This window comes from Anser brachyrhynchus, assembly GCF_964034855.1.
Source record: "Anser brachyrhynchus genome assembly, chromosome: 19".
Classification (NCBI taxonomy): domain Eukaryota; kingdom Metazoa; phylum Chordata; class Aves; order Anseriformes; family Anatidae; genus Anser; species Anser brachyrhynchus.
In genome coordinates this window covers 3,319,598-3,337,228 of record NC_137712.1, presented here as the reverse complement: position 1 = coordinate 3,337,228, position 17,631 = coordinate 3,319,598, and the positions used below count along the sequence as shown (strand labels likewise).

The 17,631-nt window shown below is 52.9% G+C and overlaps 1 protein-coding gene across 6 annotated transcripts in view; it reads right to left on the bottom strand.

The window, feature by feature from the left end:
• GPSM1 (G protein signaling modulator 1) overlaps positions 1 to 17,631 on the bottom strand; it is a 72,150-nt gene that overhangs the window by 38,228 nt on the left and 16,291 nt on the right. For 4 of the 6 annotated variants that reach the window (XM_080561470.1, XM_080561469.1, XM_080561468.1 and 1 more), the window contains exons 2-9: positions 11,812 to 12,033; positions 11,146 to 11,281; positions 10,729 to 10,871; positions 8,742 to 8,865; positions 7,441 to 7,556; positions 7,004 to 7,159; positions 5,156 to 5,264; positions 2,249 to 2,375 (exon numbers count right to left, since the gene is read on the bottom strand). In XM_080561470.1, coding sequence (XP_080417596.1) covers positions 2,249 to 2,375; positions 5,156 to 5,264; positions 7,004 to 7,159; positions 7,441 to 7,556; positions 8,742 to 8,865; positions 10,729 to 10,871; positions 11,146 to 11,281; positions 11,812 to 12,032 — 1,132 coding nt within the window. In that variant the 5' untranslated portion in view covers position 12,033. Of the gene's footprint in view, positions 1 to 2,248; positions 2,376 to 5,155; positions 5,265 to 7,003; positions 7,160 to 7,440; positions 7,557 to 8,741; positions 8,866 to 10,728; positions 10,872 to 11,145; positions 11,282 to 11,811; positions 12,034 to 15,175; positions 16,367 to 17,631 lie in introns of those variants that run through there. The other 2 variants (XM_080561471.1, XM_080561466.1) reach the window with 2 other exon arrangements.

The window sequence follows — 17,631 nt, the reverse complement described above, 5'->3', positions numbered from 1 at the left end:
GTCTCACCTGCTTCCTATTACAGAAGCAGATGTTCCTCCTGCTGTAAATTGCTGCTATTAATAATATAAATAATCACGCTTTTCTAATCATTTAATAAGTGCACAGCAGGGTACCAAAGTGCCTGGCAGCCATAAAATAGATCTCCCTTCTGAAGGGCTCGGAGACACGTCAGTGGCCTCTTTTATCCTCCACTGGGGTTCAGAAAGACAGAGATGAAGTCAGAATGAGAATTAGGGAGAAACCAAGGGAGCCAGGCTCCCCTCCCGCAGGCTGCCCCGCAGAGCCACCTTCTCTCCAGGTCTGTGACAGGGACAGCGCCTTTCCCCCCGGGATGCACACACCAGAGCAAGCTGTGTGCAACGTGCCGCGACGCTCTGTGCCCCTGTCCCGCTCTGTGCCCCTGTCCTGGGCCCCGCTCTGCATCCCTCTCCCACACAGCAAGCCCCGGTTATTTGTTGGTTTTCCTTCAGAGAACATTTTGTGCTGCTGCCGACAACGGCCCCGACCTCGGGAACGCGAGCAAGGGCACCACGGATTCACGAGGCCACTGCGACCTCCAGCCAGCTCAGCCCTCGCCTGCTCTCCGTGACCACACACGGAATAACGTGGCTCTCTCAGGAGAGAGGAAACTCACTCCTGGCTCCAGACGTTAACAGCACAGGCACATCTGGATCGCCGGGGGGGTGCGAGCAGCCCGCGGGCCACAGGCAGGCAGGCTCTGCCTCACCAAGTCTCACCTGCAGAGTTCAGCTCGGGGACCAAAAGTCTGTTTTCCTCCTGCGCGCCCCATTCCCCAGCCGGTGGGACCTGGCACCCACATCGGCTCCTTTCCTCCACGCTTCTGTCTGGCCTAGGAGCAGCAGCAGCACCAAGGTTAATTTCCTGACCCCCTTTCAGAGCAAAATAATTTGCCAGAGGGAAACCTCAGACAAGGTGCCAGGACTCAGCAGAAGGCGCTAGCTAATAAATTCCCCAGCAGTTACAGAGATGGAGCTGACGTGCAGAAGGAGGTTGGTTCAGCTGTCGTGGCCCGCATGGCCTTCGAGGAGACTGAACTCAGCTCTGCTCCCCTGCAGCTCCTGATGGGGCACGGCAGGGCACGCTGGCTCCTCATCCACAGCTCGATTTCTCAGGAAAAGCTTTAGCACTGACGTAGCAGGCTACACCTTCAGGATCAATACACAGAGCAAACCCTCGCAGGCAGCCTTTCTCCCTCCTAAAACACCGTGCCTCAACCAGAGCATCATCTCTGAGCGAGCCCTACCAGCAGGGGAAGAACACACCGCCTCAGAAGATGCGTCTGCACTAACAAGGTCATATTTAATCAGCCCACACCTCCTGGGATGCAATTTCATCTGTGTAAATTAATAAGGCTGTCCACAGCTACGGGACAGCCGGCTGGAAGCGCCCCATGCCAGGCACCCACAAACATCCGTGGTGGCAGCCCCAGGACAGGCAGACGGTCCCCGAGCAGGGGACGCATCGGGCTGGCAGCGTGGCTTCTCCCTGGGGAGCAGAGGCAGAACAACCCCAGGCCCAGTGTGGTAAAATAAAGCCATTTCGTCTGCCGTGACCGAGCCTTGTAACATCTTTGTTTCCAACCTCAGCACCACTGCATGTGTTCTGGGTATGAGACAGCACCCAGCGTACTGATGCTCACAGCCTGCCTTCAGCTCGTGTTGGAGGCTCGTTCCTTGGGTGCTAATCAGAATGACAGCAGCCAAAAATCCCTGCCAGTCACCTTTTGAAAGCTCCCTCTATCAGTCAAATCAGTTAAAAAGGCCCTGCAGAGCTTCAGAAGAGACAAAAGCTGGTTCGCTACTTGGAACGTGGGATTTCATTCCTAATGCAGATTAACTCCATTAACTCACTCCGTGCCCTCCTTGGGGTAGATCCTTCCCCGTCCTTGAAACTTAGGGAAAGCACAGAGCAGGAGTGGAGAATAAGATGCTGTTCGTGGGCCTTTGTCAGAGCAAGCTTTTCACACCAGGTGTATGCAATAACGAAGGGTTCTGCTGTGAAACAGGGGAGATCTGGGTCACAGGGATTCACTACAAGGGCGTGCCAAAAACCCCTTGTCCTCACATTCTTTTCCCTGCAAACGTACTGCAGCCTCCTTTCTGGTGAAGGCACTTGATAGCCTCATCTCCCTCCAGCATTCAGATTTCCTCCCACTTGCCAACACCTCCCACTCCCTGTGCACCATCCTGCGTCTTTCACAGCACCAGCAAGAGCCCAGACACTCACCCTGTGCTTCGTAGCCGGAATAATGCTGCGCCGTGCCCACGTCCTCGTCCCCGGGGCCCAAGCCGAGGGCTGACCTGAGCTGGGCCATGTTCACCTGGGCCGTCAGCTCCCCGCTCCGGTCCCCGATCTGCAGGTGAAAGCCAACAGGCAGCTGGTTAAAAGGGAACACGCTCCAAGGAAACAGTCCCTAGCTAAGGGCCTGCCAGTCCCATACCAAAGCAAACACATAGAGAAGAGAGCTTGGAGACACCCCGAGACACAAACCCAGCTTTTCAACACCACCACAACTCTCCAAAACTACTCTGGTGATGATCTCAGGGAGGGTCCACGCACGGTGTGCCGTGTGCTGGCTGCACCTCGAAAAGCATTTCTGCAGAGCTCACTACAGTGACCTGAAGGGGCACAGCTCACCCGCAGCTACAGAACTGGGATAGAAGTATATGCACAGATAATAAATTAATACTAAAATTGAGACAGTCCAAATTCCTGTGTATGCTTTATTTTTTTCTTCTTCAAAAGTCCCATCTCTCACCAGCCTGAAGGAGCTGAGGGCAGATATTCAGGAATCTTTCCAGTGGCTCCTGCTACTTAAAATGGGGATTTGTAGGACGTGCTGCTGGGTGCCCCTCAAAGGTTAACACCAAGCATGAAAATGACTGCGCTGCATATCACCAGCAAACGCAGAGAGGTCACTCAGAAGCAGCCTCCAATCTTTAGAGGAACAGCAGCCTCTGCTACAGAGAGAGACCTTGGCTGTTCCCTGACTCCCTGTTAAACGCCTTGCAACAGCTCTTTTGTGGTCCTCCGAGATAGACTGCAGCGCGAGCCATCCCAGAACAAAATCATAAATCCCCACATTATTTATGACAAAGCCCCAAGCACCAGTAAAGGGAGGCAGATCAAACAAGCTTATCATCAGGCATAAATCCCCTGCCAATTACAAGAGATTTGCTGTTGACATCATCTCCAGTGAAATTACCGCGTCCTGGTTCGGTTTCACAGCCCTTGATGTTAAATGCTTCCCTGATTTCCACTCATTCGAGGTTCTCTCCAAGGCCTTATTACCCTCCGAGGAACACTGGCAGGACAATCAGAGCACCTACATGCACACCACAGCAGGGCCCTGCTTTCTGCCCTCAGTTCGGGTGCCCCGGTTTCCCCAGAAGCCCCCCACCACATGAAGACACGAGAGGTCCTGCAGGGCAGTGTCTGAGAGCCGGGGCAGCCTCCGAGTCTTCCAGGCATCTAGCTTTTACTCGGGCTGTTTCAGCAGAAATTTTGCAGCAACCTCTGATCACCCTGCAGCAGCTTCCCATGCGGTTACTCTGAGCAGATTTCACTCGGATTCAGATGTCACTGTCAGGTTTATGTCGGGGGAGAAGGGGAAAAGGGTGTTGGGAAATGAGTTAGAAACGTCAGTGTGCGAAGGTTTAACTGCAGCAGGCTTTTCTTGGGCAGAGCGATGGTGCTGCTCACAACAGCACAGGCGACTAACTTCAGTCCCGAGCCCACAATAAAACAGTTTTCTAAGAGAATCACTAGCTGCTAGAAGCTGACACAAGCCCTCCCCACAAACGGACACGGTCTCTGCACCACTCCGTAATTAAGGATGTGGGGGAGTTTATCAGCCACCTGCCATGAGTAACCTGCTCCTGACATGCTCGGCAATCACAGCCATCACCTCGGGACGGGAACAGCGCTGTGAGCCCCCCTGCCCGCCCCGGCTCTCCCCTCCGCCCCCAGCAGTCCCCAGGCGCTGCTCCATCCCTCCCATCACCAACGCACACAGCCCTCTGGCTCCCAGTAACCAGCCCCACACCGCCACAGTCCTGGCAGACTAAAAGCTGGAAAAGTTAATTTGTCCTAAGATGTTCAGGGCCAAAGAAAAGCATTTCTCCTGCATGTCTGATAAGTATAATTAAGCGCATCATTAGGCCGGTGTGTCAGCCCTGCTCCAGGATTCAGCCAGCCTAAAGACAGGCAGGAGAACACACAACGCCTGCATGCAGGGATTTCAATTAGTGCTTCAAAAGGGCAATTTCTTCATCCGGGGAACTTTAAAGAGGCCACAACCAACTTCCTCATAGCACGCTGGAAAGAGCAAACAACGGCCTTCCTGCTTTCTGAACATCTGAGCCATCCGAAAGTGCCTCGTGTTTTTGTACCTGGAAAGCTGCAGCTAGCTGGGCAAGCACACTCGTGAAAACCAGAGCAGCTGCACACGTGGAACCCCAAATGGTGACGCTGGTACAGGGCTCGCTGGAGGCTGTGCCCACCCCGAATCAGCAGTAAATCGTGTCTGCACAGTGCTCCAGTTCACCACCTCCCAGCTGGGACCCCCTGCCAGCTCCACTGAGAGAGGACAACTTGTCACACATACACTGCAGCAGCGCAAAACGCAGCGGTTTTCTGGAAGTCACCAGCCACTGGACAGAAGCTGGCATTTTTTCTCCACATAGTAACGTGCTAGGACGTCAGGCCAGACCAGAGCTGGAATCACAAGGTCCATCTCCTCAGGATCTCATAGCCTGGTGCTCAGGAGAGGGGGGCCTTACTAACAGACTGGGTGCCAGGAGGTACCTGAGCTTCTTCACACCAGCTGGGTGCACAGCACCTTGACCAGCAGGTGAGAACTGGTCCCTGGGCCCTTCCTCACCCAGGAATTATCAGTTACTAGCAACGTACAGCAAATACATTAGCCTTAAGTAAGCGGAGGCCTGGGAGCACCTCATGAAATGAACACTTCCCAGCAGTTCCTAAAGACAACATTGAAACAGCACACAGGCAGGCACTTTCCAGAGCACTCCTAGCTAGAAGAACTATATCAAATTAACTTATTGGGATAAAAAACACGTCTTCCTCAACAGGGAGGACTGATTCTCTCTGACCTGAACCAGCTTCTCATACCTCTTGGGAGATTTCAAGATGCTTCCTTGCAAAGTGCAGAGCTTGTTCATGGCTCCCCAAGGAGACATAGGCATTTCCGAGACTCCAGCAGGCTCTTCCTTCTCCCACCCTGCAAAACAGGAAGCTGTCAACCACAGAAATTCTGGGCAAAACCCAGCACAGCAACCCTTTCATGGCCTCCTTCTCAAGAGCACCAAGTGCCAGACCTCCTAGCTAAATTTACATTTACAGAATATTCTGCAAAGGAAAATGAAACACACTGTATACCTTAAACGACTCTTACGCTGAAGTCAGTAAGATCAGAGGACAAGCAATAGCCTCAGAAACGGGCCTGTACCCACAGCAGCAGGCAGCTAAGCCGTGTAGCACAGACCCAGAAGGGTCTGACTTTATTTGTGAGCGCCAGACTGAGAGCAGAAGTGAGAGCTCCCATCTAGCTTCCACCTCACACAGCAAGGATTCTCCTCCAGATATACACAGTGCATCACGAGGGCAAGTAACATCCAGCCCTTCTACTCCATAACAGCCCAGAGCTAAATGAGCAGGAACGTGGCACGGAGAAAACATTCCGGGGATGCAATATTTTCCTGCTGTATACCAGCAGGTCACCCAGGATGCACGCACAGACTGCATGCAGCAGCCAAGCAAACGTTGACCTATTTCCACCAGACCTCCGGGGCACAGCTTCTTGTTTTCAGATGCCAGAGAACGCCGGCAAATGTGAAACCTGCCCCAGGCAGCTCAGCCCCTGAGCACAGCCAGTCCGCACCAGCCCCACAGGTGTCTCTGGAGCAGATTTCAGCACCTGCTTGCACGAGCAGGCAGAGACCCAGTGCTCAGAGCCTGCTTAGCTCTGCAAACGTGCAGATGTGGGGGGTGAGGGGATAAAAAAAGCACATGGGGGCGCAGGGGGAGGTTCAGCGTGACTGCAACTCCCTTTTCAGAGGTTTGGGCGGGTTGATCAGCATTTAAACATTTTTCTTGTCACCCAGTTCAATACCTTCTGCTCATGGGGTGTGTTCCCAGAAATGCAGGAGCCCACAGGCCTGCACCCCCACAGCATGATTCACCCTTGGGTGGGATTATACCTTCCCAGAGCAGCTAATGCCCTGACAGTGCCACGGAGCTCGCATTTTAATGCCTCTGCTCCATCTAGTGGAGGACACCCGGCTTCCCAAGAGCCAGCAGCAGCAACACTGAACAAGTGGGCTGCAAAGTCACTTAATGAGCTGCAGGAAGGCTCCAGCAGTATCCAGAGAGGAAAGAGGAGAAAGGAACTAATGTCAAAAAAAAAAAAAGGAAGAAATAAAAGAGAGAAGGGAGACTAAACTTCAAAGAATAACGAGGCCAAGAAGCAAAATATATCATCTCCCCATGCTGCATGCTATCATTTATTTCTTCATGGAAGTTCCCAGCCCCATCTCAGAGCATCAGGACAGGGTGACACGTATGTCCTATCTGCACGGTTTCCAAAGAAGAGGCAGTTTTTGTGATGTGAGAGAGCTTTAGGGAGGCCCCACTAGGATAAACCAGCAGTAGCTGCACGGCAAAGCACTGGATACAATGCATTTTCCTGAAGTACATCTGACTAGAAATCTCTCACCCCAGACAGGCTGAGCTTAAAGGCATGATCCCCAGGTTTCAACGACACGATAAAGGTCTCACTCATATTACTTTTCTGAACCATGGCTGGACTAAGGCCCGGGCCCTGAAAGATTTCTGAAGGCCTTCAAGAACACATCTTGCTGCTCTTTAGTGCTGGAGGTGGAGAACAACAAACCCACAGGGAAGGACCGGTGCTCTGAGCCCACCAGAGCAAAGATGCCACCCCCTGAGGCACTCCCTTACCTGTCTCCGAGCTCCTGTGCTATCACCAGGTGTTTTAGATGGTACTCGATTGCTCTTTCATAGTCTTGAAGCAGCGTGTACGTGTTTCCAAGACTGTAGCAAGCCTGGGCTTCTACTGCTTGGTCTTTGAGTTGTCTGGAGAGCTGGAGTGTTTTCCTGCACGGAAAGGCAGAGATGAACAGACCTGATCATTGTAGGGCACCTCCACGGGGCAACAGGGAAGTCCCAGCTTTGGTGGGCACTGTGCTGGGGTTTATGCCTGTTACACTCTGCAGGCTGGCTGGCAGGTGGCAGCATCACTTGCCACCGCTGAGCGCCACACAGGCAATTTGCCACCAGGCCCCTTGTCACATTCCCCCGAGCCTATGAATTCACTGCCATAGGTGGGAATTTCCAGGGAACGTCTGCCCCGAGTCTGCTTTAACCCCAGCACTTACTTGTAGTATTCAGCAGAGATGTCGAACCTCCCGAGGAAGATGTGTGCGTTGCCCAGGTTGCTGTATGCTCTCCGCTCGGCTGCCTTGTCCCCAAACTCCTTGGCAATAGCGAGGCGCTGCAGCAGACACAGACAGTGAGTACAGGCTGGCTACTGCCAGGTTTCTGTTACACAACAACTTTTCTGGGAGTTTAACTTCTTGTTTTGCAAAGCTCACATCCAGCAAAGTAGGGGCGCCCATGCCTATCGGGGCTAGGTGCAGCAGGAAAGCTCTCCATCTTTTGCACTTCAGCATCAGGAAGGACCTTTGGAAAAGCGGGAGCAGAGATGCATCCTCTCAACTCCTACTCCAGCCCGGTCAGTACGCAACTGTTCAGCTGAAGTGCAAAAGGAGCTATGTGTACTTCAGCTGAATCAATAGGAGAACGGAGAGCTCGAGGTCAGGGGACGGGATGCAGTTATCTACAGACTGTAACGACCAGGAGCACGATCATGTCTATCACACCGTGCGGTGCTCCAGCACAGAATGAACACACACATGAACTGCATCTCACCTTCTGTGCTGCAGCTGCTCCCCAGGCCCCCGTCCCTGCCTGTACCTCCATCCTGCCCCTCCCCATGGTTCCCCACCTCTCACTTTGCAGCACCTGCTCCCAGCAGGTATTGCATAATTTTCCTGCCCCTTTCAAGTGCCTTCTCCCGACGTACTGCTGGCTGCTGCCCCCAAGCCTTCTCACACAAACAGAAGAGCTCTGGCAGTGCCTGATGTCCCAAGGTGCTCAGCACCCTCTGCTCTGAGGAAACCAGAGCAGACTCCAAACTAGAAACCAAATTGCATTTGAACTGGGGCAGGGACTGTGTCATCTCGCCCCTCTGTAAAGCTTTACAGAAAGTAGCTATGTTCTACAAACAACAATTATTCCTGATCAGCAGCTCTTTCAGCAGCTTAATTAAATTCATGGCTTGCATTTATTAAAATTTAGACTGACACAAATTAAGCACAGAAAAGCCTTGCTAGGCCCAGCTGCAATTTGCCCTGAGAAATCTCCTTTGGTTTCCAAGCCAACAGCACCCTTCCCTCAAGTCGCTCATTAAGCGCTGATGAGGAACGCAGGAAGGTGCTGCTCGGCAGGAGCTAGCACAGCACAGCACGGGCAGGATCTGAAGCACACACAGGAGGGAGTAAAACAGTCGTGGGGGGGTTAAAACACCTCCCAGTATTTCCTGGGAGGTGGTGAGAAGAAAGGAAGGCTGCTCCCTACCAGGTACCCAGCCCCAGAAGAAGCTGAAGCAGTTCCCTACCTCCTTGTGGAAGGCGATGGCTTCAGTGAAGTTGCCCAGTAAGTACTGGGTGTTGCCAAGGTTGCCGTAAGCACGGCCCTGTGCAGCTCTGTCCCCCAGCTCCTTCACCAGGGACAGGTTCCTCCTGAAAGAAATCCGTGATAGATCTTTACACGAGGCACAGCAAAGGGACTCGCACCACAAAGAACGGGGAACACACACTGGAGAAGGCACTTCCCCTTCCCAGACATGTCCTGCACGCTGCCATCCCACGCAGGTCACAGCCTGGTGATCCACGCTGGCCGCAGAGCTCTGGCAGCCTGGGGGATAAATCGTTGCTGCTCTCCTGACCTCGGGCAAGCTGCAGCTCTGTACAGTACCTGCACGAGTGCTCACACACCCAAGAGCCTGATAGGAACCCACATTAAATAAGAAATGGTCATGCCGCCATACAGGGTGAACTAGGAGCAAAGGAGAGAGATTATCCCCAAGTTTTTCCTTGCCCTGCTAGAGGTAGGGACAAGATCCACATTTCCATGCCAGGGCTCTTCCCAGCACCTCTCTACACATTTCCCCCCCCTTTTCATGTACAGCACACAGGGGGAAGCACAGAGCTCCCAGCTGGCACAAAGGTAATCACCGGCTATGCAATATTCATCATTCTTTGGGAAAAGGCTGGTGGGCTATAGATAGGCACAATCACATCCTCAGAAATGAGGAAACCAATGTAAGATCTTGACACCCTCTCCACATAATAAAAAGGCTACTTTAAAAAGCTTCATTATTGGAATGAAACTCCAAGATAAGAGGAGAAAAACATTAGCCCGAAAGCAAGTCTGGGAACAGCCTTCCTGTGTGGAACAACAGTGGGAACTTTGCGACTGTTTAAGAAAGGGAAGGATGTTAGAGCAGGATGAGCTACAGACCCATCAAAAGGACAACCAGCACTTCAGGGAAAAGCCTCTTCCCCCGGGGGAAGGAGAAGCTCTGTTGTGGCTCCAGCAACGCAGATACACAGGAACACATTTTCATCAAGGCCAGCAGAGAGCAGCAGGGGCTACAGGAGCTAATAGCTCACCTTCCAAATATAGCTCTGAGAAGGAACAGACTATTGAACTTAGGTGCGTGATCATACTTCAAAATATAATGACTTTTATTAAGGCAATACCAGGATGAATTTTAGCTCTAATTTTATAAAAGCGTGCAGTCCCTCTCTTGCCTTCCTTGAGACAAATTTGTTACCATACCTTGGCCTCCCAGGGGTGGGGCAATATTCCCAGTTGATAACATCTTCCCAAGAATGATTTTTTGCATGCTAAGAGGGGAACAGACAGCTGCACGCAGCTTTGGCCTGAGAGAGGCAATTCAGGCGCAGCTTTGCCCCTGTAAATGATATAATTTCCACATCTCTGCTTGTTCGCATGCAGCAGCTCCTGCCAGAGTACCAAATTGCACTGTGCCCATTGCTGTTGGAGCTAATATGGCTTATGGATGAACATGCTGAAAGTAACCGCGGCTTGCACGCTTTCATAAGTTTCACCTGGTCAGATGAATAACAGAGTGTGCAGGCTCCTAACCTTCCTGGGTTGCAAAATCAAATGCACTGCCTCATACTGCCAAAATAACGTGGTCCAGAGCATGGGATTTATACCTCTCCTGCCCATTTTCTACAAATACCCAGATCCCCAGCATTATCCTATTTTACACATTCACTGTGCATGGTGAAGGAGTAAAGAAGCGGGAATTAAAGAAATGCAGAGTCTTAAGGGAAAACTGAACTGCTTCATTACAGGAAGCAAAGGGGTTTTCCAATTTCAGGTCATTCAAAAATACAAAGTAACAGCATGCAATTAATTTTTTGGAGATGCAGAAAGCCTTTTGCTGAAGGCTCCACAAGTGAACCGCACAAGAGCTCTTAGCTCTAATAAAGGTGCACCTGTGTGCATTTTATCAGTCACTGATGACTGTTCCCTGCAGGACAAAGGGGTGGCTGAGCTTCAATACTTACTCATAATATTCTGAAGCTTTCTGTAGAGTCTCCTTGACGTCTTGCGGCAGGTAGCCTGGGTCTTGGGCCATGTTCCAAGATAAATGCTTTCCCTTTGCATGGTAAACGTTTCCTATATTATAGAGTGCTCTGGCTTCACCCACCTGAAAGGAGCAAGAACAGTAAGGGCATTACACTTCCCATCCCAGTACAGAGACAGTCAGCCAGAGCCAGGAAGCCCACATTTTCCTTCCCCACCATCGCTGCCATACAGCTGTTACTGTCAGTGGCACCTGAGCTGTGATGCAGCCACAAGGGAGAGCTTGACACTTCACCTCCTTCCAGAGCCTGCCTCTACCCTTTCACATTTGCTGGCTTGCAGATGGATTAATTTTAAAGGTAGGAAATATTTCCTGTTGGATGCCATGAAGCAATTACCTTGTCTCCCTGCTCCTGGGAAATGTCCAAATGTCTCTGGCAACAAACAACAGCTTCATCAAACTGCCCGAGTATTTTCAGTGTATTCCCGAGGTTGCCACTTGCCTTGGCTTCTCCAATGCGGTCCCCAATGGTTCTACAGGATGACCAAAGGAAGGGAAATAGGTATTAAAAAGCTCACAGACTTCGATTCCTCAACTGTTGGAGGCGAGATTCAAGTTACAGTGAGTCAAGCTGTAGCAAGCACTGCACAGTACAGACACCCCATCTGGCTGTTCCCAGCCCACATGAATGGCTGGAGGGCTTCATACAAGTTCTCTGAATTTTGAGGACAGCTCACTGTTTTGCTTTCTCAGTTCTTCGTTCTAATGACATCAGCGGTGCTTACAGCGAGTACCTGGGGAGGGGAGAATCAGACAGGGCCCTCCTCTTGCTCCAAGAGCCCTCCTACAATCCATATCCCCCCTCTCTACCTCCATGCCCTGAAGGTGGCTGGCCCATTCTCGTTTCCTTCCAAGTTCTCCACAGCACGGTCGCCCCAAGCCCCAGAGCTGCTTTTGGATGCTCGTTTCTAGAGCAGGGTCCTTAAGTCTGTTGGGCTCAGACCCCACAGAACTTCCCTTTGCTCAGACTCTGATTAGGATGAAGCAGTGCCAACACGCTTACCTGGCCAGCGTAAGGTCGTGCTTATGGTACTCCAGGGCCTTGGAGTACTCCTTTAGGTAGAAATAAGCATTGCCCAGCTGGCTGTAGATGGCACTGAGAGTCTTCAGGTCCTCCGTCCCCACCTGCACCGCTGCTTCGAAGAAGGCTGCCCCAGCTTTGAAGTCCCCTGCCTTGCACAAGCGCTCTCCTTCCAGGGCCAGCTCCAGGCAGGACGCCTCCATTCTGCAAAAGCAAGACGGCCAATTTTAGAGGCGTCAGACTGCAGCCACACAATGGTTAAAGAGATCCTTCGGCATGTATCTAAAATTACTCACTGCACCTGGAAAAGCTATCAGTGCAGTGCATGTCTGCGCCTCCAGAGGCACAGCGAACAGCCTGAGCCCAAAGCCCAGCCAGACTTTAGAGTCTACCATCAACATTTGCAGGAACTATTATGGCATTTAGGAATACGCCTCATTTTCTGAGTGGTGCCCACAGGTAAGAGGCAGTCTGACAGGAGGTCAAATTGTACATGGCTCCAGCAGACCACTTCTAAATCACCAGGCTGACTTCATCCATTTTAACTCTACCTTTTGGGCAGCGAGAAGGGAAATGTTAGAGAGCAGACGACCCTCTATGGACAAGGCCTACAACCACAGGGACCAGACAGTCCCTTTCGGACAACTACCGAGCACTTGCCCGCTTCCCTGGCAGCTGCTCCCCCTCTAGAAGGGGCCAAGGCCACGAGCACCCAGGCTGGGGCCCTGCCTGCCCTGCCCAAGCCTTCCTTGGGGCATCTGCTGCCTCCCCTGGGCTCCAAGGGGCACGAGACAGGAGCACCCAGATTTCCAGACGGCAGCCTCTGGGTTCCCGGTAGGACCTGGACAAGAAACTCGTGCCTCCCTGCTCTCACCTCACGCGCCTGCACCCTAAGCGTGGCACGGCATCTGTTTTTCTTCAAGGTGGCGCGCAGCGCAGAAGCCACAGACCCGAGCTGTTCGTGCCTGTGCCATTTCCCTGGGGTAACGGAGAGGGTAGCCAAGTTGTAGCACATTTTTATTGGATACCAGAGAAAACCCTGGGCTGTGCAGAATTTCTTGGCTGAGCAGCTTCCAGCGCTCCGTGTCTGCTTTCCATTAACTCCCCGTCTGTCACTTTTTCCACCGGCGCTCTGCACGTTGGCCTGCAGGCGAGCCGTTCCCCCTCGCATTTCCCAACGCCTTCGGCGGTGGCACACGCCGTGCTGCTGGCAGAAGAGCTCTGCGAGCCAGGGGAGAGCAGCGATGCCGCCAACGCTGCCTCAAGGGAAAAGTGCTCCACCAAGCCCTAAGTCACAGCCGGCCCCGTTAGATTACAGAGCCATGCGTCCATCAGCTCTCAGAAGGGACAGAGCAGGCGTTTGAAAGCTTGCGTTTGGGAACGTCTCGCCTGTTGCAAAGTCAGCCCCTCCACGAGGTGGATGGACACAGCATGTTCCCGCTCCTCCACGCAGAGCGTTCCCTTTGCTCTTTTCTGCTTAATGCATTTTAAAAAGTCAAACCCGCGGAGGTCAGAGGCAGACAGCTGCTCACAAAAATTACAGCTCACTTGTCCAGAGTCAGAAAGCAAGGGTCAGAGAGAAGATGACAAACATCCAAAGGAGGTTTTTATCCTGCTCTCCTCGCAGTGAAAGAGCACTGCAGGAAGCTCGATCGTGGTATGCAGCCCAAGGGAACGACATGCCCACCCTCGCTGCGATGGCAGCAGCCCCGATGCCTCCTGCAGCAGTTTCCCGCTGAGCCCTTGAAGACGCCTCCCCCAGAGCCACCCTTGCAGCCACCCCGGCTCTCGCCCCGAGGACACAGCCTGCCGTCACACACCCCTCACACACACGGGCTTCGGGGCAGAGCTTCTTCTGCCCAAGTCAGCAGCACCTTTACTCACGTGAGAAGGCTGCTGGCAGTGCCAGTGCAGCATCAGGCCCTGCCTGACTCCCCTTTGATACAGGAAAAAGAAAAGTGTCGACTGTTGAAACCAAAAATGTTCAGCTCCTCTCCACTGATCCTCTTGCCAGGCCACATGAAAACGAACAAGAACAAGCTTCTGCTACAGTGAGTTGAATTAGAGGGGCCCGTTTGGGGATCGCACCAAACTCCCATCGGTTTAAGGCACTTCTGTGGCCTGCAGATCATCAGAGCAGACACCTGGTGTCACCGCCAGCTATTGACAGGTACCTGCCGGTATTTCCCAAACGGCTGAAAGAAGGTTTGGGCCTGGAGAAAGGCAGAGAACACCTTATACTCAAATCAGCAGAACTAAATTCAAGAAACTGAGCAGAGATGAATCTTGAAACGACTTGAAATGGGGGAATGAGCTGCTATCATGGGATCTAACGTTGGGGTCCAGTTAAAAGAATACAGACAGAGAAGCACATTTCATATAATTCCACATTTCAACAAACAAAGATCTTCCCAATAACCAGGTTCTCCTTGAGAGACTGAGTTCACCAGCTGTAAACAGCCTAAAAACCGAGCTGGAGCTCAGTTTGCCTGATTCATAGCATCGCAGCCACGTACAGACCTAATTTTTAATGCGCTCTGGATAGCAATGGCTACACAAAAAGCCCCACGGCAATACAGCCCGGCCACGTGCTCCAGGATCAGCATCCTGTTCTGACTACCTTTTACCAGTGGAAATGTCACCAGAAGTGAAGCTCGTGCACTGACACACGCACACACACGCGTGTGCACTCCCTGGGTGCCTCCCCGGGGCTCCCACCGTCACCGCTCCGGCACAGCGCGGGGACACGGCCCCCAGCGCACGCAGCCTGGAACCGAAATCCGTTTGTCCTTGGCCAGGCTGCTCTGCAGAGCATCTGACCTACCCGATTAACATCACGGCTCAGCCTGGGACCTGAGCAAGCGAGGGGAGGGGAGAGGCGGCTTTTTCCCTGCGTCACCCTCAGCCAAGCCTCCGCTGCCACGCGAAGGGACAAGAGCTGAGGACAGCAGTTAGAACTGGAAACACAACCCACTCGTAAAACCCACCTGCCCTTCCCACATCCTCAGGGCCAGCTCCAGGAAGCACCTTTACGTGCAATTCAGTCACCGCAGGCTTAGCAGTGCTCAGAAACACAACACGAAGGGCAGAGGAGGCAGCTAAGGGTTCAGCAACAAACTCAAGCACACCAAATCGCTCCACACGCAACAGCTTCTGGTGGCCACGGCTCAGCTGTCTCTAGGAAGAGACAAGAAGGGCAATTTGGGCAGAAGACAGGAATCCGCTGAGCAAGTGAGCCAAACTGAACCGATCTTGCCAGACCCTGGCAAAAGAAAGCCGTGAGCAGAGCCAGCCTCGAGTCAGAGCCCCACTTCCTCCCACAGGAAGCGCCTGAGCCCTCTCCTACCTCTTCTTCTGCAGGTTGCGCATTTTCTGAACGTACACCCACAGCTCCAAGCCCACTGGCAGGAGGAAGCAGCGGGGCTGAGGTCTGCTAGGCACAATTTTGCAGACAGCTCTTGCTGTTAAGTTCCCAGGTGAGACCTGGGGTTTTGAAGATGCTGATGGCATCTTCATGCTCGTATGACGCGCGCTGCTCTCCAGTTTTCACTCCATCCACTTAGGCAACGTTATCAGTGAGCTGCTGGAATCTTGAACTGCGTTTATATGGGACACTTCTTTTTCTCCCCTGTATGCTGCCCATGAAAGGGAAGGGGAAAAGGAGCGCTGCTTTTATTTCAGAAGACCTGCAGAAAGCACTGTCCTCTTCCCTCTGAGAAATACAATATCCTTTGCCATCTGTTGGCTTCAGGTACCAGAGAGGTGAGTCCACAGCTGAAACTCCAGAACAAATGTCTTGGCTTATTCACGTATTTTCAGCATTTCCCAAAGAAGAAACAGGGCTCTGGATGAGTCCATGAGATGGCCGGGGTCAAAAGCATGCATCTCCCTCCTTTCTGAATCGCCCTCTTCCCAAAGCTCTTTGCCTCTGTGGTTGCAGCGGCTGCTCCTGCTGGTGCCTCCTTGCTCTGGCTGCAGCAGAAGGGCTGCTGCCACGAGACGCCTCTCCTCACCAGGAGAGCTCAGGGCTGCTCCAGAGCAGGGTCACCCTTGGGCAGAAGCACACGTTAGCTTGGCAGGCCCCAAAGCAGCTCCGCAAAGTCCACAAACGATCCAAGCAGTTCCCGCTTGTCCCCAGTCTGCGAGAGGCAGATGCACGGAGCACGCGCCTGCCCATTGAACCGGGCTCCAAAGCCTCCCCACCTGGGCAGGCACAGCCTCCTGTCCCCCCCGCCCCACCCAAGGTATTAAGTTTCTCTTCTGCTGACACACAGGCAACACGCCTGGGCCTGCACCGCCTCAGCAAGCACTTCTACTCACGCCTTAATACCAGGAAAGAAGATTCACTCCCTCCTGAGCCAGCAAATCACTGCCGACAAGCTGAAGGTGCTGGGCTCGGCCATATGGCGTGGCTCAGAAGAGACACTGCAGAACTCGAGCTGCTTTTCTTACTTCCACAGCCACGATGCCGAAGCTTGAAAACGCAATTCCCCCACCACACACAACCTTGCAGCTAATGGCGCAGCGTGTCCCCAGCTGCGGCTTTGGACAAAGATATGGGAGAGAAAAATTGAAGGAAAATAAAGCCTGCTCACAGGCCTTGCCCTCAGTCGTCGCAAACCACCCGTGCAGATCTGTGCGGGACTTCCAGGCACTGGCGGGACTCCCAGCTGGACTCCAGGCCCACCACAGGCAGCCAGGAGGCTCCGACGTCCCCCCCAGGTGCACAGGTCCCAGACCACAACAGGAGCACACCAAGCAGAGCAAAAGGCTTGTCTGAATGCACGGAGCGGACAGACCACGTCAAGCCTGGCCAGGTAAGAATAAAGCATTAAGGATACCAGTTGTAACGTCAGAAAAGCAGTGGGAGGCGAAATATAAGCCTAATGTTTGGCCACAAACGAGTTAGGCAATCTGCACAGCATTCTGCCAGGGGAACGAGTGAATGGCATAACGCTGGCAGAGGACTCGGCCCCCATCAAGGCGACGGCTGCGAACTTCACAGACGGGAGCGGGCGCTGCTGCGACACGCACGAGGCAGGGAAGGGTGGCCCTGCGCCGTGCGGTGACAATGCAGCACACGCAGGGCCACCCTCCCTCCTCCTTCCCTTCTTCTTTAAAGGGTAACCGTGATCTGAAGGCAGAAGGAGCCGAGACGACCAGGAAGGGCTGGTATTGCCTTAACGACGAGATTTCCCAGGGTCATTCATCACCGTCAGATAGCAGCTAATGACGGCGCGTAGCACCGATTGCCTTGTGGCTGCCTTGGAAGCTACTGAAAGAATTAGAGAGCAAAAAAAACCGTTCCTTTACAAAAGGTGCGCAGCCAAGACACAAGGACTTTTATGCAGCAAATATTTTCAAGCGACGCAGCAATACAGAGAAGGCAGCGAGGGTCCCAGGAGTGCTGGGGATGCTGAGAACACTGCCAAGTTAGAAACAAAGCAAATGGCACGAGGTGTTATCAGTGCTATTAACAACAATCACCGTGACTGCTGTCAAAACAGCACTATATATAGGACTTCTGTGATGATACAGGTCCCCAGAGGGGAAACACTGCTCACAGCACGCGTTTAAAGGCTTGGAGTTACAGTTTGACCTCCCAATACCCTGCTCTCCCCAAATCTTTGCATCTCCCTTGCCAAGCATTCCAAGAAAACAACACTGCACGGACGTCACGCTCGCCCTCTAGCTTAGACAACACCCCTGCACGTTTCTTTTAGCCACGAGCCATTCTGCAGGGTCACCGGCTGCTGCAGACCCGAGGCTCAGGGCTGCTGCTGCAGCCACGTCCCAGCTCTC